Source organism: Bos grunniens, chromosome 8 (assembly GCF_055505025.1).
Source record: "Bos grunniens cultivar Pamir isolate PY7600 chromosome 8, Bosgru_T2T1.0, whole genome shotgun sequence".
Taxonomy (NCBI): domain Eukaryota; kingdom Metazoa; phylum Chordata; class Mammalia; order Artiodactyla; family Bovidae; genus Bos; species Bos grunniens.
In genome coordinates this window covers 108,329,247-108,349,302 of record NC_141172.1, presented here as the reverse complement: position 1 = coordinate 108,349,302, position 20,056 = coordinate 108,329,247, and the positions used below count along the sequence as shown (strand labels likewise).

Below are 20,056 nucleotides of genomic sequence, written 5' to 3'. Positions count from 1 at the left end.
TTTACTCAAACTCATGTCCATTGAGTCGGTGATGCCATCCAACCATCTCATGGTCTGTCGTCCCCTTTTCCTCCTGCCCTTAATCTTTCCCAGCATCGAGGTTTTTTCAAATGAGTCAGCTCTTTGCATCAGGTGGCCAAAGTATTGGAGTTTCAGCTTCAACATCAGTCCTTCCAATGAATATTCAGGACTGATTTCCTTTAGGATGGACTGGTTGGATTTCCTTGCAGTCCAAGGGACTCTCAAGAGTCTTCTCCAACACCACAGTTCAAAAGCATCAATTCTTCAGCACTCAAGGCAAGATTCAATTCAGTTCAATCACTCAGTTGTGTTCGACTCTTTGCGACCCCATGGACTGCAGCACAATAGGCCTCCCTGTCCATCACCAACTCCTGGAGTCCATCCAAACCCATGCCCATTGAGTCGGTGATGCCATCCAACCATCTCATCCTCTGTCGTCCCCTTCTCCTCCTACCCTCAATATTTCCCAGCATCAGAGTCTTTTCCAATGAGTCAGATCTTCACATTAGGTGGCCAAAGTATTGGAGTTTCAGCTTCCAACATCAGACCTTCCAATGAACACCCAGGACTGATCTCCCCCAGGATGGACTGGTTGGATCTCCTTTCAGTCCAAGGGACTCTCAAGAGTCTTCTCCAACACCACAGTTCAAAAGCATCAATTCTTCGGTGTTCAGCTTTCTTTATAGTCCAACTCTCACATCCATGCATGACAAGTGGAAAAACTATAGCCTTGACTAGACGGACCTTTGTTGGCAAAGTGATGTCTCTGCTTTTGAATATGCTGTCTAGGTTGGTCATAGCTTTCCTTCCAAGGTGTGTCTTTTAATTTCATGGCTGAAATCACCATCTGCAATGATTATATATGCTAAAATGTATCCTTGGATTAAGTCAGATCACTGGATAACTTCCTGTTTAGACAGTAATGTTAGTGCCTGTTTCATACATATGCATTAGGCTACGTTGAACCAATCAAATATTGGTGGATCAGTGAGGATATTCCCCATCAGCTTCAACTACATCCATCTCTTTATGAAAAATCATGGGAGACATTTGTATATCTTATCACAGCATCCAAGATTCTGTGTATCTCCAGCAACTTTGAACAACTGATCTGTTTTCTTCTTGACTATGTGGCTCTGTGGTCCGCATTCCCTTTTTCTTCTGGCTGCAAGGAAACTCAGAGACATTTGTTGTCCCTTTCTATCAAGTGTTCAGGATTTTATATGATTAATTTTGCATGGTAATTTTAATCTAAAATTCATTTTATTCTCCTCCTTTTTTCCCCAGTGTTCTGTATTTTAAAGTCTATATAGTAGGTGTGTTTTTGAATATCCCTTCACCTGGTTTTGCTATGGGATCAGGTTCAATTAAAAAAAAAAGAAAAAAACTGCAAAACATGCTTAGTAAAGAAGAGTAAAGCAACCCCCCACTTTGTTAGAGGTCGTTAGTAACTTTGGTTATCTAGAAAACAGTGGAGGAAACTCACATTTATCCGGTGTTCACTAAGGACTCAGCATTGCTGAGATGTTCACCTCACAACCCTGAGAAATAGAAATTTTTTCCCCCACTTTACACACGAGGAAACAAAAGAGGACATTTTAAGGAATAGTAACATGGCTCAGATGGTAAAGAATCCACCTGCAATGCGGGACACCTGGGTCCGATCCCTGTGTTGGGAATATCCGTGGAGGAGGGCATGGCAGCTCACTCCAGTATACTTGCCTGGAGAATCCCCATGGACAGAGGAGCCTGGTGGGCTGCAGTCCATGGGGTCGCAAAGAGCCGGACACGACTGAGGCAGCTTAGCACGCAGGCATGCAACATCACTGATGCTGGGCCTTTGCAAGTGACAATAATAATATCAGCAGCAGCTTACGACTGTCCATACCTCGCTGCAGTTTACAAAGAGTTTCCCAACCATTATTTCATTTATCTCTCAGAACAACCTGGAATATGCTTTTTTTTTTAGTCTTCATCACATACATGAGAGTGGGAGGAAGTTTATAAACTCAGTCCATTTCTTGAAAACAGACTCACTACTTGTAACATAGTTCACAGGAATCAAATCCCACCACAAAAGTTCTACCTACTGAGAGCTTTAAAAAGAACAGGATTGTTTCCTCTTATCTCCCACCCGTTGTCCATCATGCTCTGTCCTCCAGCTTCCCAGAGGTGCTCCTTCCAGGGCATGGCGACAGTGAAAAGATTGATACTAACTTTAGTACTGCCTTATTGTTGAGGGTTATTATGTTCTAGATGCTGTGCTCCATGATTTAATGTAATTCTAAACCCACCCCTTTAAGGTAGATATGCTTCCCCTAGATGGCATCTGCATCTTTTTTGCAGTATATATGCAAACTCGTCGTGGTTTCACAGCTAATTGATGGCAGAGTCAAGATTGCCATCTCTGAGGCCCTGGCTGCGAGCTACAGAACTGAAGAGCATCTAATACAATCAGCTTATTTCCCAGGAGAGTAAACACACACCTCCCCAAGGGCACAGAGCCAGTTCTGCTTGCTCGCAGTCCTTTCTCCTTCAGCGCAACTCACTCTCAGCGTGTGTGTGCGTGTGCATGCATGAAAGCAGAGAGCTGACAAAGAAGACAAGGGCAGATTACTATGAGAACAGTGCTCTTAAATGAGAGTCTTGGGATTGCAGTTTGCTCTCTACCCTCATCCTAAATCCTACGACCCTGGATCCAGTCTCCACCCATCGCGGCCTCTGTCATCATCCACCCTCCACCTTCTGCTCCCCCAGCTGGATGGGCCTTGCTGCAGCCACCCCATGCCTTCCATCCAGGATCCTTTTTTAATCTCAGTCTAATTGGTTCACCTGCCCTGCTGGGATGTTTAATTGGGCATAAACTTATCCTATGCCTTTGTGAGCTCTGCCTTCTCCTCCAAGGGGAATTTGCTTGCTCTGTGGACTCAGAAAGATAGATATATTTTATGTTGTGCTCAATTCACTGAGAACTTACACGAAATTGTTCCTGGGCCAGCAGAGCAGTTAGACAACATGACCAGCAAGACGTTTTCTCGCTCTTATTTTCTTTTACTTTTTTTTTTTTTTTTTAAGGTGGCATGTTCCAGTGGAAAGACCACTGCATTTGAAATCAGGAGCCCTAGGCCCTGAGTTCAGCCCTGCCAATCATTTGCTGTGTGATCTTGGGCAAATAAGTTACTGTCTCACAAATTCAATTTTGCCATCTATGAACTGAGTGGGTTAGATCTGATGACTTTTATGAAAGGAATCACAGTGGTGCTTTTAGAACAGGGGTCATACTCACTGTGGGCCACATCAGGCCTGAAACCTGATTTTGTAAATAAAGTTTTATTGGAACACAGCCATTCTCAATCATTATTGTCTGTGGTTCCTCATACTACCAGGACAAAGTTGAGTAATAAGGTACCTTATGGCTTCAGAGCCTAAAACATTATCTGGCCCTTCACAGAGAAAGATTACCTACCCCTCTTTTAGAACACAATTTAGATGGTGTCATTACTCAAAATCTTCTTTTGGCTTTCCATATTACTTAAAATTTAAAAATAAAAAATATTTTCTGAATATAGACTTGCCTTGTGAGATTGGTGCCAACCCCTTCCCAAGTTTTGACGGTGTATATACTTATTACCCTTCCTGTCGTAACATCCGTTCTACTCATCTGCTCATCTCGGCCTGCCTCCTTGTTTCCAAACCTGGCAAGCTTATTCCTACCTTGGGACCTTTGCACCTGCTGTTCCTTCTTCTAGATTGCTGTTCCACCATTCCTTGTTTCCTTCAAGTCTCCTTAAATGTCATCAAATTAGGAAGCTTTTTCTGACCACAAATATGGAGCTCCATCTTTCCCTTCCCCTGGACATTCGTACTTCCTTCCTTTGCTGTGTATTTGTCTTCATACATTTTTCTCCCTCTGACATGGTACGCATTTGTCTCTTTATTAGCTGTCCACTCTCATGAGAACGTAAGCTCCTTGATAGCAAGACTTCTACTTAATTTGTTTACTGCTGTAAATGCAGATCTGGAAAAATAACAAGTGTTTTTAAATTTTGAAAGCAAAAACCAACTATTTCAGTTGTTTACATCTACTTCTGAATAGATCCAGGTGCTATGAAGACCTTTTGCTTAAGTGTATTTTGGTAAAGAGGATAAAATCATGGTATCCTGATGGTTACAGTCTTATTAGGTCCAGCATTCCCTTGATTGTCACAGAGTCATGTAGACTCATTATTAAAACATTTTTAGTCTTTATTATTGCCCATTAAGAAAAGAGTTTATATCTATAAACTCTGTTTATATGGTTTATAGATATATAGTTTATAGATAAAACAGATAAACAGATAAACTCTGTTTATATGGTTTATAGATATATAGTTTATATATAAAATCTAATATATAATTTATATATATAAAAATCTAATATCACAGTTCAACACAGAAAACCCTCATTGTGTGGTCACGACAGCCTTTTACCTCTTACATTTCATATGCACACACATGAATGCTACACACATATGTATCCCTTTCTCTCCAACTACTGTCCTTTTCTCTTATTTTCTGGCATTTTTGCACGTGGAGCTCATTCTTCCCAAAATATCCTTCCCCTGTCTTCATCTAGCCACATGCAATGTTCCTTTCAAGATTAAGCTTTACAGGATGTTCTGACATCCCCATTTCCACCCCAGCCCCTCCTGCAGACTGGGTTAGAGATCCTTCTTTCTGATCCCTCTATGACTAAAATGACTGTTGCAAATAGCACATAATTGTTTAATAACTTTCTTAAACATCCACTCTTTTTCAGTAAGATGTATCAGTTCCTTGTCTGTGGTGCTGAACAGGCAGTGCCTGGCAGTCAGAACTTCATAACATCCCCCAGTGACTGAACTTTTCCCGAGTGTGCACACTGAGTTCTGCAGATCACAGTGCATCCTCCAGCATCCACATGGTGAGGGAGGAACCAGGAACGCAGCATTGTCTTCCTCCCTAGTTTTTTCAGGGAAGCAACACAGATGGCAGACCCTGGATGTATAGCTGGAGAACATCAGAAAGAATGTGGAGGTTGGTGGAAAAAGACAGAAAGAAAGAAAGAAAGAAAAAAGTTAAATCATGGGATTTGTAATTTGATGGTGGCGTGGCATCATTCCTTTGTGTCAGTACTGGTTTTATCATGGTTTTTATATTCTCCTTCTCAATATCTACATTAAAAGAATGATTTAAGAATCAGGATACAAATTTTCTACTCCCAGCTCTACCAGTAATGAGCTGTGTGACTTTTGACACAGCTTTTAACCTCTCTGCGTGTAAATTCATATTAATTTTGAGGAATGTAGACATATTCACATGAAAAAAAATAGTAACCCAAGTTTGTAAGTCATAAATAAAAGTTATGTATATATATTATCCCTGTATATAGCATAGTTATATAACATAATATTTTAAAACTATTATTTATCTATAATACTGAAAGAAGTATATGTTTCTATGCCTATACATATATATTTAATTCCATTTTATATATATATATATATATATATGTATAGTTTTATACATGTCAGTGATACGCTGATGAGGAAACACTCTTTCCTCAGAAATATCTGATGATTCTCATCATCTTTTCTTGGTCATCTGATGCTGAGAAACAGATTACGCAGGTTGTAGCTTAATACAACTCTATGTATTATCTCAGCTTCCGTGGGTGGGGATCTGGCTGTGGCTCGGCAAGATGCCCTTGCTCTTGCTACACCATCATCATCTCAAGGCTTTGCAGGGAAGGGTCAGCCTTCCAGCTCATGCACATGGCTGCCGTTAGCACCCAGCCCCCGTGTGGTCTCTGTTCCTCAGAAGCTGTTGACCAGAGACTTCCCTTCCTCTCCATACAGATCTCTTGATAGAGCATCTCACATCAAGGCAGCGTGAGAGCCAGATGAGGACAAAGAGAGAGAGGCTGACGGAGAGAGAAATGGAGGGGAGGGGAAAAATGGAAGTTACCATGCTTTGGGTGGTTTTTAAGTAATTTTATTGAAGTATTGTTGATTTACAGCTATACTTGTAAATTATCAGTTAATTCATGCTAGGGCTAGGGCTAGGATTAGGGTTAGCAAAGTGATTCAGATATATATATATATGTCCGACTCTTTGCAGTCCCATGGACTGTAACCTGCCAGGCTCCTCAGTCTATGGAATTTTCCAGGCAAAAATATTGGAGTGGGTTGTCATTTCCTCCTCCAGGGGATCCTCCTGACCCAGGGATCAAACCCCTGTCTCTTGGGTCTCCTGCATTGGCAGTCGGATCCTTTACCGCTGTGCCACCTGGGAAGCCATAGATATGTATATTCATTTCCACATTCTTTTCCATTATGATTTATCACAGGATGTTGGATACAGTTCCCTGTGCCACACAGTAGGGCCTTGTTGTGCATCCTGTATGTGCCAGTTTGCATCCGCTAAGCCCAAGCTCCCCCTCCTCCCCTCCCACCCACCTGGCAGCCACCGGTCTGCTCTCCATGTCTGAGTCTGCTTCTGTTTCACTGATATTTCCATTTGAGTCATGTTTTAGATTCCACGTATAAGTCACATCACACGACATTTGTCTCTCTGTCCGACTTACTTTGCTTAGTGTGGTAACATCCGAGTCCATCCATGTTGCTGCAAATGGCATCATTTCCTTCTTTCTTATGGCTAAGAAGTTGCCGTATTTTGTAACCTGATCACTAAATTCACGTGCTGTCTCCTTCACATTTTGTTCATGAGAAACAAATCACTGGGTCCTATTCAGCCTGCACTCTGGGGGAGGAGATTACCCAGAGCAGGATGAGTAATCTTAGGGACTCATGCTACCAGCTGCCGACCACCCCTGTGAGACCCCCTCAGCTGGCTCTGACATCCCCCACCTCTAATGCCTGGTCACCCCACATGCTCCACTTTGTCCCGTTTCACACCCTCTCCTTCATACACTTCACCTCCTGTGCAGCTCTTCCCATAAAGTGTTCTGTGTCCTCTTACTCACTCTGCTCCTGCCCTTTCATCTACGTGGGTATTTGGATTTTTTTAAACAACACTTCTGTTTGTTTAAATCACAAAACTGTAGTTAAGATGTGACCTTCTCACTGAAGCTTCCCCTACCGACCTCAGAAGTCTGTGTTCCTTCTTTTGCGCCTTGTAGCCTTTGGTTTACAATAAGCAGGGCGTGATTGTCCTGCTGGACTATGAGCATCTTAAGGACATGAGACTGGGGTGTGTCCCCTCCCTCCTGTGGACATGATATTTGGCCCTGGGTAGGTGCCCTGCAAGGTTCACTGAGTGCAGTTGGTAGATTTGATACGTACCTACCTCGTATAGAGCACTGAGCTGACTTTATTTAGAATTCAAACTGCGTTATGAATTATGGACAGAGGTTTCTTAAGCAGACACAGACCGTAGGCTCAGAGGCTTGGAAATGCTTGTCACTTTTTCTTCAGACACAGCTTTCTCTGCATCAGGGGTCAGACTCCACCACTGAATTACCGAGACATATTCTGTCCTGTTTCCCACCCTGTTCTGCGTCTTCTTGCTCCATGCCCCTTCCTTTATTCATCTCTCCCAGCTTATGGCAGGAGAGGGGACCTTTTCATTAGACGCCCACTCCCATCATCTATCTGGGCTGACCTCACTGTCCTCTTGACTAATCTGTTTTGCTCAAGGGACCTGGAGCTTATAACTCAGACAGGTCAGAGAGCTGCTTGTTCCAGGGGGAGCTCCATTTTTGCTAGGAACAGAGGTCATTATTAAAGCAAAAACAACCTGAACCAAGGCCCTTAAAGCGTCTACTTGTATTTGGTTTGCATGCTCCTCGTCCATCACCTGTGACCCTTTAATGATTCATATATCCGTGAATGTGTGAGGAGATAAAAGTTATAAAACTTTCACGTTGGATTAGTGCCTGGCATTTCCCAAGGGTATTTTCACACCCTATGCTTCATGTACTCTGGCCACCAGCAATAGGAAATAGATAATATTAATTGGATTTTACACATAAGGAAATGTAGATCCAGAGAAGTGACATCCTCTGGCCAAGATCACACCCCATAATTTACAGGAGGCACAGTGAGACCCTGACTGTAGACTCCCAAGTCCAGTGTCTCTCCATCTTGACTTTCTCCATCATTAGTGAAGGGAAGAGCGGAAATTCCCTCACTTGGTGTTCAGAACATAACTTAGTTTCTTTCAAATAGTAGTTGTTCAATGAATGCATGGGAAATTTTCTATTGAAGCTGAGTCCTGGGCTCATTATTGGATCGTGGAATTGTCTTCAAACAACTTTCAAGTTGCATTGAGCCTTATGCCTTGTCCATTGGTACAGAGCCTTCCTTCCTTTCTTTATTCTTTTGCTTATTTATTCATCCAGCCTGCATGCTTTTGACTCCACCATGTACCATGTACCATGTACCTAAGAAGATCCCATCTCTATGGGTTCACTCACGCTCTAGTGAGGGAGATGAATAAGCAACTAGATGACAGTGATTTTTGGGTCTGATGCTCCGTAAGCATCAGGACAGCATGACTGCGTCTCTCTGGCTCACTGCGGTATCCCAGAGATGAGACTGTGTCAGTGGCTCAATCGTGTCTGACTCTTGGCGCCCCTGTGGACTGTAGCCTGCCATGCTCCTCTGTCCGTGGGATTCTCCAGGCAAGAATACTGGAGTGGGTTGCCGTGCCTCCCTCCAGGGGATCTTTCCGTTCGAGGAGTTGAACCCAGGTCTCCTGAGCTGTAGCATACTTTTTATGGTGTGAACTACCAGGGAAGCCCCTAGTGATGAGAAAAGCATGCAGTAAATATTCGTGGTGCTGAAAAGAGCAAGGGTTCCAGAGCTAAGTATCAGTTAACAAATACTGAAAATAGTTGCAAGCACTCTCACCTAAGGATACATGCCTGGATGGGCTGGTTGGGTGGACTTGGCTTGGGGGTAGAGCTAGTAAGCTGAGAGTCTCACCCATCTCTTCTGCCCAGGGAGTTTGCCCGTTGGAAGGTGAGGAACACAGCCATCGAGAGGAGAGACCTGGTCCGCCATCCAGTGCCCCTCATGCCGGAGTTTCAAAGGAGCATCCGCCTGCTCGGCAGGAGACCCACCACTCAGCAGTTCATTGATACCGTCATCAAAAAGTACGGCACCCACCTCCTCATCTCTGCCACCTTGGGAGGTAGGTCGACAGTCACGGGGCCACATAGCCTGGTCGTGACTTTGGGTCTGGGAGGGAGGGGACCATGGGGTGGCCTGGGATCAAAGCCATCTTAACATCTCTGCCATTGTACATCACTCAGAAGGCTATGTTGTCAGAGAAGCCAGATTGTCTTGGCTGATTCTGTTCTCTGGGAAAATCTAACTTGAGAGTTCTCTAACTTTTTGTGGGAACAATGGCATCACCTTGGAATTAGCTCAATCTGTTCAGAATGTTTAATCTTATTGTATTGATTCCTTTGGAGGACAGTCTAATCTGAGGGAAAAATTAAATTTGAGATATTGTTGCAAGAAGTCTTTTTGTTTATCAGAATCTGCTTTAGGGGCTGATAACTTGAGGTTATCATTTTACAAAGGGGATATCATTGCATCTTCTATGGGTTTGGACTAGACCAGTAGGAAAGCAGACTAACTGCTCCTGCCTACTCAGCTTTACCCGTTTCTCCTCTTTGTGTCCAGTTCATCTTGAAGGGACTGAGGGTAAGAGGGGAGGATCAATGAGAGAAAGGAAATGCAAAGGACACAGGAGATAGTAGAGACTACTGCACTTAGCCGCTTGTGGGTCTTGCCCACATGCGTCATCATCTTGTATTATGAGCTACCATCCTTTGGACGTCAGGTTTCTGCCACAATGACTGGGTCCAGTGAAGTTCGAGAAAGCCCCTTCGGTGGTGGAGCACCACGCCACCTGCTCAGAGAGCTGCAAAGTTGCGTTTAGGTTCGGCTCATGTCAGTGAAACAATCAGGACTGGCATGTTGGCAAAGGCTAGTGGGTAGCCCGAGTCATGGTTATCACAACTGATCCTCTTTTTCCGAGGAGGGTGAGCACAAGCTGGAGTGGTTCGTGTAAACTTCCTAGAGGAAGTGACAGTTTAGCTCAGTAGGAGTTGTCTGTGTAGGAGAGTGGTGAAACTTTCTAGGCTGAGCACACAATATGCCTTTCAAGGCGGATCAGCTTAGAAACGTGATGATGTGGAAGCTGTGGGGGGAGAGGTTGGTCGGGCCAATTCATTCTTTTGAATCCACTACTTAGGAATTCGTGTTGTTGTTCTTGTTGTTACTTAGTTGCTTCAGTGTGTCTGACTTCTTGCGACCCCATGGGACTGTAGCCCGCCAGGCTTCTCTGGGCATGGGATTCTCCAGGCAAGAATACTGGAGTGGGTTACCATTTCCTTCCCCAGAGGATCTTCTCCAGGGGATCAAACTAGCATCTCCTGCATTGCAGACCAGGAAAGCCCCAGTTACTCATACTTGCCACACCTTATTGAATATTTTCCTTATAGTCTTAGCAGGCATTTTATGCCCTCTTTAGTCTGCAAAAATGACGTTAGATTATATTATCTCCATTGTATATATAAGGAAGCTGAAACTTTCAAGAGGTATAGCTAAGATTGGTGACAAAATTAACATTTTAACTTAGGGTTTTCCATCCACAAATCTTGCATTATTTTTTGACCCAACATCTGTCATCTCTTTAACCAGCTCACTGACCTGCCAACCCGCCCAATCCAACAATCAATCAGCCAGCGTGTATTGGTTAACTGATGAATGTTAAATCATGTCATATAAATTCTGCTCTATCATAAAATGAAAATGAAATCACTTCTACATTGAGTGTGGCATTAACACGTACTCTTTTCTTTAAACTTCCCCCACCTCCCATTTCACTTGGGGAAAAAAAAAAAAGTTACTAGGGTCAATGCAGCTCTTCCATTAAGAACTGTGCTCTGTCCAAGTCCCCGGGAGTCCCAAATAACAACCACTTTTCTTTTGCAGTGAAATATATTTTTAATTTCTCTGAGGCGAGGTGGTGAATTATTCACAGAGCCTTGTTCCTCTCCTGTTTTTACAGCACAACATTTTAAAATATGCAGAGCACTGGACTGAGTTCCAGGATTGGACAGCAAGCCCTAAATGCTTCCTCCATCCTCAGCGGGCGGAGCGGGGAGCGGGGAGGCGGGAGGATTTACTGTTGATGGACACAGCATCAGCAGCCATGTGAGGTCCTTCTCACATCATCACTTCATTCATTCATTCATAGAAAAGTCTTTCTTAAGAGTGTCCTCATGCGATGGCAGAGAAGGGGGCCGTAGATCGTAGGGTCTAGAAGGGCGGACTCTGGTGTTTGATCGCCTGGTTCTCACACGTTTTGTGTCACCTTGACAGTTTATACTCTCAGCCTTGGTTTCCTCTTGTGTAAATAGAAATAACACTGCTATTCACGCATACTTTGAAGGTTATAGAAAATGATGCATTGATAGTGCTTGTTTCGGTGTTTGGCCCCTAACAAATCATGGCCCTTGTTGTTCTTGTGATCATTATTGTTATTGTTTGGGGGCTCCCCTGGCAACTCAGCAGTAAAGAACCCACCTGCTGACGCAGGAGACGTAGGAGGTGTGGGTTCCATGCCGGGGTTGGAAAGATCCAACCAGGAGGGCAAGGCCACCCACTTCAGCATTCTTGCTGGGAGAGTTACACAGACAGAGGACCCTGGTGGGCTGCGGTCCATGGGGTCACAGAGAGTCAGACAGGACTGTGTGACTGAGCACAGCACAGAGTGTTACTGTTTAGTGAGACTCACACCCTGGGGACTCAGGACTACAGCCCCTTCCTCCCACTCACTAGATGAATGGCAGATGCAGAGAAATTCACTTTCTTGTCTGGCTCTCCATTTTTCCATATAAATATAAGGAAGTGCAGAGAATTGTATTCACTATAATTTTTCCTAAGGAGAACACCATATTCATTTAGAAGAACTGCTTTGATGAGCTGTTTGAGGTGTCAGGTGAGCTCCTGAGGGCATACTCAAACAACAAAAGATGATCCTTAAACTGTCACTTACAGGACAAGTGGATGCATTTAGAGACGAGGAGGAGAGGGAGTGAGAAGGAGGAGGCGCAGTCGGCAGGAGGGCTGACGTCTAAGACGTTTCTCTGGGATCCTCACTTTTGGGGCGACGTCTGTTCAACTCATAAAATACTTGATGTGAGAACCTTTTACAGACAGTGATGAAGTGAAAACACTGGGGTCTGGAATGACACAATCAATGCAGGGATGGTCATTCCCCTTGGTTCCTCTGAAGCTTCTGTTTTAGACCAAAGGGAACACCTTGCAGGCTGGGTGTCTGTGTGATATATAACTAAGCTTGTACATGTGCATGGGAGTGCATGCCCGCTTGCACAGATGCCTGCTAATACTTTTGTGAAAGTTAATCTATACATGGACATACATATATATGCATTGCACACATGCATATGCCTTGAACCCGTGAATATGGTTGCAGTGTATACATATATAAGTGAGCTTTCACATGTATGTGAGTGTATGCATATTGCAGGAATCTCTGTTGAATGTGTGAAAGCCTATGGTTTTGTGCTTGTGTAAATGTGTGGGTGTGTGTATACTCATTACCCACCCTGTATTTTGGGAGAGCTCCCCTTGGCTAAGAGGAAGACTGTGAACTAAGTCGCTGGGGAAAGGCTGAGGAAAGGCTTTTCAGAAGGAAAGGCTTTTCAGAAGGAAAGGCTGAGGGATACCCCAGAGACCTGAAGTCCAGACATGCCCTTCCCTTTTCTGGAAACAGTGTCCCCTAGTGACTCAGAAGGTAAGATGATGGATTTTTCCCCTCATCGCCCATCCTCTGCATGTCCCACTTTGTTCCCCCCCGAAAGAAGTGCTGCAGAGAGTGAGACAAAACCCCCAGAGGACAGAAAGACTGAGGAAAGGGCTATGAGGGGTGAAGAGGCAATTTGCAGGAATGCCCAAATGGGAAAGCAACTCTAAACAGAATGTTCTCTTAATAAACAAGAAATTAAGTCTTAATAATGCAGCAAGAAGCCCATTAACCCCTCTTGATCTAAGGTTTGCTTCTTCCAGTTCTCAGTCCTGAGGGACCTGGGCTATTTCGCCTTCTCTTTCACAGGCCCCTTAGAGAGCCTGAGCTGACACGTGTAATATTTATTTCCTCTGCCTCCTGGCTCTAACTTCTAGCTTATATTCACTTATTTAATCATTTACCTCTCCACTCATCTATCTGTTCATCTATCCATTTAATCATCTGTCTCCCCATCCATCCATCCATCTACCCATCAAATGGTAACTGAACTTTGGCTCTTCATTTGACCTGGGAGAAGCACTGGGAACATTACAAAGAAAAATCAGATAGAGTCCTTCTTGCCTCAGGCCACCACTCACCCTCTGGAACTCAACATCTAATTGTTGAGTATTGCTACTGCTAAGTCGCTTCAGTCGTGTCCGACTCTGTGCGACCCCATAGACGGCAGCCCACCAGGCTCCCCTGTCCCTGGGATTCTCTAGGCAAGACTACTGGAGTGGGTTGCCATTTCCTTCTCCAATTGTTGAGTATAAAGTCATCTTTAAGCCAAGTCTGTTCAGGTTGCTGCAGATCCAAAGGATGGACGGTCATGCTCTCCTGTATAATCGGCAAAGGCTTCATGGGAAGGAGCAGATATGAGTTTCTTATCCTGAACTCAGCTTAAATCTAGGCATGTGGAACCCAGAGATTAATTTTAATGATCCTGAATCTTCTCACAGGAAGATTTCAGTCTAGTAGTTAAGGCAGATGTGTCATTCAACAAACACTGTAGAGCCGGACCATTTTCGTATTTATCCCTTCATCCGCACATAAAATGCTGACCGTTTGTTAAGCACATAATATATGCCCAGATAGTGCTAGGCAATGACAACGAAGTGATGAAAGGCTCTTACATCCTCGTTGACTTCACAGAGCTTCTTCTTTAGTAAAAGAGACAGGCTGTTCAAGAAGCAATCACCAGGAAGTGTAGCAGAAACACAAGGAGGCCATGCATGGAAGCATGTGGTTAGTGTCCTTACTTCAGCCTAAGTAAACAGTTGATGACTCATGGAAGGCTTCCTAGAGGTGGTGTTGAGTTTGGTGCCACCTGAGCAATGAGTAGAAGTCGGCCAGGAGAAAAGCAGAGCCCCAACCATGAGAGGAAAAAGGACACATTTGTGTAGGACCGAGCATAGCTGGAATGACAGCAGATGCAGTGGGGAGAGATCAGAGCATCAGTGGCTTGGGTCCCACAGTACCGACAGGGATGCAGGTGCCCCCTCCAGGCTGCATCCCACCCCACGCAGCGGTACCTTCACTCTTCATCTGGCGTGTGTGTTGAAGTGATTCCTGTGTGTGTCTGTCCACTAGACCAGTGTCGTCCAATCGAAATATGACATGAGCTGCTAGTGTGAGTCACATATGCCATTCACAACTTTCCAACCACGTTTCTAAAAGTGAAAAGAAAAAGGGGAGAGTCAATTTAACCATATATTTTATCTCACATAATATATCCAGAATATTATTTCAACATGTAATGAAAACCTATTATTGATATTTTTATTTCTTTTTTTCCTGTTAATCTCTTTTTATTTTGTAGTTGAAGTATATTTGATTGACAATATTGTGTTACATTTAGATGTACAGCAGAGTCATTCAGTTTTGTATATATTTCTTCAGATTCTTCTCCATTATGAGTTATTACAAGACACTGAATCTTGTTCCCTTCATTGTGTAGTAAATCCTTGTTGCTTATCTTTTATGTATAGTAATTTGCACCTGGTAATTGCACACTCCTAATTTATCCATCCTACCCTCTTCCCTTTGGTAACCATGAGTTTGTTTTCTGTGTCTGTGAATCTGCTTTGTAAATAAGGTCATTTGTATCATTTTTTAGAACCTGCATGTAAGTGACATCGTGTGATATCTGTCTCTCTCTGTCTTACTTCGCTCAGTATAATCACCTCTAGGTCTCTCCATGTCGCTGTAGGTGGCCCTGTTTCGTTCTTCTTTGTGGCTGAGTAATATTCCACGGCGCATAGGTAACACATCTTCATAAGTCAAGCATCTGTTGATGAGTGTCGAGTTGTTTCCACGCCTTGGCTGTTGTGGATAGTGCTGCTATGAACACGGGGTACATGGATCTTTCCAAATTAGAGATTTCTCTGGATATGTGCCCAGGAGTGGGATTGCTGGATCATATTTTTTAGTTTTTTAAGGAGCCTCCACACCATTTTCCATAATGGCTGCACCAGTTTACATTCCCATCAACAGTGGAGGAAGCTTCCATTTTCTCCACACCCTTAGCCTTTGTTATTAATGCGATATTTTAGTTTGCTTTTTTTTTTTTTTTGACATTGTCCAGTTTTTGGGATTCCACTGTGTAGTTTATAGGCACAGTGCATCTCAGCTTGGAACGACCGGATTTCAGAAGCTCAGCAGCCGCATTTGGCCAGTGGCTCCTACACTGGGCAGCACGCAGGTTCACTGGGGGACTCCAAGGATGGGCGCGCTTATTCACTTCTCACCGTTGCCTGGCGGTGCTCAGAGCACACGGAATACGGTGCATATATGCGAGCTACAGAATGGACGCCCTGGAGAGCGATAAAGCCAGGTGGTGACAGCTGTCTTGCGTGGGAGGGTGTGGCCGGGGAAGCCGCACCAGGAAGGCGGTAACGGAGCAGGTTCTGAAGCGCGTACGGGAGACACGAGGCCACTGACACAGGGCGGTAAGAGGACACACTGTCATAGGGCGCAGAAAGCTGGACAGGATTTCAGGAGCCAGACGTGTAGAGGGAGGAAATCATGGCATTCCAAGCAGAAAATAAATAAACAAATAAAAATGGAGTCTGAGGAAAGACCGGGAGGAAAATTGGCAAGAATAAAGCATGGAGGCAGAAGGAATGGTTTGGCTGAAAGACAGACTGTAGGCTCCACAGGGAGCGCACTGAACCACAAGGAAACCCCGTTCTAAAAGCAGTCAGGGCGGGCCGAGGCGGAGGGATTAACCTTTGTGTCAGGACCGCGCCTGCCTCCTAGGATAACCACTGTGCTTCCCAGAGTAATTGTTGTGTGTGTGTGTGTGCGTGCGCGCGTGCGCGTGTGTGTTTAACCTTCCCTTTAACTCAAAAAATCATCAGCATTCTAAAGAAATTTCAGTTATCTTAGATATCAGTCTTTTGTCCTCAGAAAGTCATCGGTAACGTTTGTTCTTTGACGACCCTATTGTATTGGGTTGACAAAAAGGAAGGATAAGTCTTATATGACTGATAATTTGTGGTACCGAACAATGGCAGAAGTTATTCTGTGCCAGGCAGAGCTCAGGTACTTTATGTCATTAACAGATTTAGTCCTATGACAACCTAGGAGGTAAACGGCTACTGTTTCCAATATTACACATGAAAACCCCGCCATGCAGCAGGATTTGCAACTGACTCCTGTAGCTCGTTCAAGTCCAGGCAATCTAGTTCTAGAATCAAAGGTTCTGCTACTATTCCAAATGATTTTTGGTTGCTACAACAAACAGATACTAATGTAAGGACTTTGTATATACTAATTAATTTATTCTTCTTAATTACTCCATGGAACAGGTGCTCTTCTTCTTCTAATCTTGTTTGTGAATAAACTGAGAAACAGAGAGGTTGACGAATGTCCCCAAGTTCACAGTTAGTTGAGAGTGGAACCAGAGGTGCAAGAATCAGATCTGTTTAGGTGGAGCTTCTCTTCTGAAGTTCTGATGAATCATCCTGTTATCCAAAATAAAATCCGCCATAAATTCATACTCTTAGTAACATATGCATGTATTTCTAAGGAAAAATTCATGGAGTAAATTAGGTGAGGTTTTCTCTCTCTCTCTCTCTCTTCTATGCTATGCCCAACTTTCTTGTCATCTCCCCTCTCCTGCAAAATGTAGCTTAAGAAATATTTATTGAATAAATGAAAAAAGTGGATGGATTAACTGTTTACTATTAATATATCCCAAGCACCAGACTTTGAACAAAGGATGATGTTACACGCATGCCCAGTCCCTCAGTTGTGTCTGTCTCTTTGCGAACCCTCTGTCTGTGGAATTCTTCAGGCAAGAATACTGGAGTGGGTAGCCATTTCCTCCTTTGGGGGATCTTTCAGACCCAGGGATTGACCCCAGTCTCCTAAAGCAGTGACTAATATAGACAGTGGGCTTCCCCAGTGGCTTAGTGATAAAAAGTCCATCTGCAATGTAGAAGACCGAGGTTCGATTCCTGAGTCGGGAAGATTCCCTGGAGAAGGAAATGGCAACCCACTTCAGTATCCTTGCCTGGGAAATCCCATGGACAGAGGAGCCTGGCAGGCTGCAGTCTGTGAGGTTGCAAAAGAGTCAGACACGACTTAGCAATTAAACAATAACAACAATAATATAGACAGTATCTGCTTTCACAGAACTGACAGTTTAGTTCTTCCTCTCTCCGCAGACACGTAGTTATTCCTATTTGTTTATCTGTATCTGTGTCTAAACTGTGTCTTATCTCTCTCTCCTCCATCTCTCACTCTCTCTGTCCATCTGTCTATCTGGGAAGGGGTAGCAGAAGGAGAAAGAGAGGAAGGAAAGGAGGAAACAAGGAGGGAAGAGGAGAGGGGAGAAATGAGAGGAGGAATAAGAGGAACTGGATGGTAAGAAGGAACCAGAGGAGGCGGAGAAAGGAGCAGGAAGGGATCAGCTAAGTTTGTTTTCACGATTCTCCTCCTGTTGAAGCTTTGTGCTCACCGCCACCTCTGGACTGTCTTGCTTGTACTGTGCTCTTAATTTTCAGAGGCAGTAGGAAATCTGGGCAAAATTAGAGGTTCAAAGCTGTTCTCTGCTTTGAAGTCCTGAAGCATCTCTACCCCTCACGGAGTTCAACAGCCTGCCTGACTTCTCTACTTTTCCCTGCAGGGGAGGAGGCCTTGACCATGTACATGGACAAAAGTCGCCTGGACAGAAAGTCAGGGAATGCCACACAAAGTGTTGAAGCTCTACACCAGCTTGCATCATCCTACTTTGTTGACCGCGATGGCACCATGAGGAGGCTCCATGAGATCCAGATATCAACTGGAGCAATCAAGGTACAGCTTGAGGGTGGCAGGTTCTTAAGACAGCAGCACTGCGCTAAAGTGGTCTGAGTCGATGGGCAGATGAAATTCCTAGCTTCCTCATTTCCTATGGAGCTAGCAGTGCCCCTGTCCAGCCACTCTGACTGAGGTTGTCCAATGCCGTATAATACCCTGAGCATTGTCATTAAGACCACACATACTGATTTCCTGGGGCAGCCCTGGCTGTGGTCATGAGGCATAATTATCCATAGTACTCTCTTTCAGTCTTCAAGTTCTGTGTCAATGATTTCCAGGTGCCCTTTTTAGGTGAAGAAACTGAGGCTACACTGGGTAATTCATTTTCACAAGGTCATAGAGTTCACAGAAGTCAGATTATGCCTAAGCCAGTAATTGGTTAACTCCTGTGTTTTTCATCTCCCTCTCCCCATTTTATAGATATGAACACTGAGGTCCAAAAGTTGAAGACTTTTGCTCAGGGTTACACACCTAGCCAGTTCGGTAACAGGGATTAGAACTCTACTCTCTACACCAGGGTCAGGAATATTTTTTGTCAAGAGCCAATAATAAATATTTCAAGATTTGCAGGTCATATGATCCCTGTTCCTACAACTCATCTATGCTTCTGTAGAACAAAATCAGCCATAGACAATGTATAAAAAAAAGATCATAGTTGTATTCCAGTAAAAGTTTATTTATAAAAACAGCCAGCCTGTCACATGCTGACCCATGCTCATCACCCAGCGCTGTAGACCCTTCCAAGGTGATGGAACAGCTCTGAATGTGTGCTGGCCAAGACAGGAGCCACTAGACATATGGGGTTATGGAGCTCATGACATGTGGCTACTTACAAACTATATTTGTAAGGATTTTTTTTTATTTAGTTAAATTTAAATAGCTGTATTGGAAAGAGCAGCTGTAAAGTTTCAGCTCACTGCCTTAGAGCATAGGTACTTAAATACTTCACTTTCAATATAAGAAATTCAAGGATTACCTTTATAAAGAGAATGAAGGAGGGCATTTTTGATAAAAAGGATTAGCTCTTTGGAGGGTTTCCGTGAAGATTTTTTTGCATCTCAAGTTCTCTTAAACCAGATTATACCTGCATTTTTTACCTCTCATTCTCCAGTCTGGTTTCTTCTGAATAAAATGCAGACTTAGTGTTAGGTGGTGGTTGTTTTTAGTCTTCTATCAAGACATTAAAAGGTACCTCTCAGGATAGTGTGCGTGTGAATGGTGGGCGGGTGGCAGGGGAGTGTTGGTAGGAGTCAGGCAGATGAGTCAGAAATTGACCAAGGGAAGAGAAGAAACGTGGGTGGGAGAGCCTTGCTGAGGAGGGAGAGAAATAAATCAGATCGACAAACAAAGAGCCAGCTTATCCGAGAAGAATCGCCTATATCGGGGGGATTATGTTGTTAGAGAACTCGGCACAGAGAGCTGGGGCTTTATGAAGCCATCCGACTCAGAGGAGCAAAGCAAAGGCCTGGTTTTCATTATCACCAAATGGCTCCCTCCCCCCGGGATGGGATTCAGAATTGAGATATTGAAGCTCTGTTGGGAGATAATCCTCTCTTGTGCATCCTGGAAGTGCAGTCTGCCTCTTTAGGAGGAGTTTCTCAGAGAAATTAGACAGAGGCCGCTCAAGAAACCATTCTTGCAACAGCTCCACCCTCGACATTCAATCTGGGACTCAGGTTTTTCTAGCCATTTCTTGAGGCTACTTCAAGACCCTGCTGGTTAGAATGGGCCTCCCTGCCAGCTTTGTCTAAGATGAGCAGCCGACCCAGGTGGGGAAGTTTTGCCTTCTTGAGTCGTTTTCCTCTTCCTGAGTATCTCTATAGCAAGATGAATTGGTAGTTTTGAAAGTCTTTCAACAATAACCATGCTATTATTCTATACACACAAAAGGATAAATTACTTTTTAAAAGCAAAGCCTAATAAC

General features: G+C 43.9%; 1 protein-coding gene across 4 annotated transcripts in view; it reads left to right on the top strand.

The window, feature by feature from the left end:
- The window catches only part of BRINP1 (BMP/retinoic acid inducible neural specific 1), a 197,073-nt gene that overhangs the window by 116,789 nt on the left and 60,228 nt on the right, over positions 1 to 20,056 (top strand). For all 4 annotated transcript variants that reach the window (XM_086414610.1, XM_086414609.1, XM_086414611.1 and 1 more), the window contains 2 exons: positions 9,005 to 9,195; positions 17,960 to 18,129. In XM_086414610.1, the coding sequence (XP_086270736.1) occupies positions 9,005 to 9,195; positions 17,960 to 18,129 (361 nt within the window). The remainder of the gene's footprint in view (positions 1 to 9,004; positions 9,196 to 17,959; positions 18,130 to 20,056) is intronic.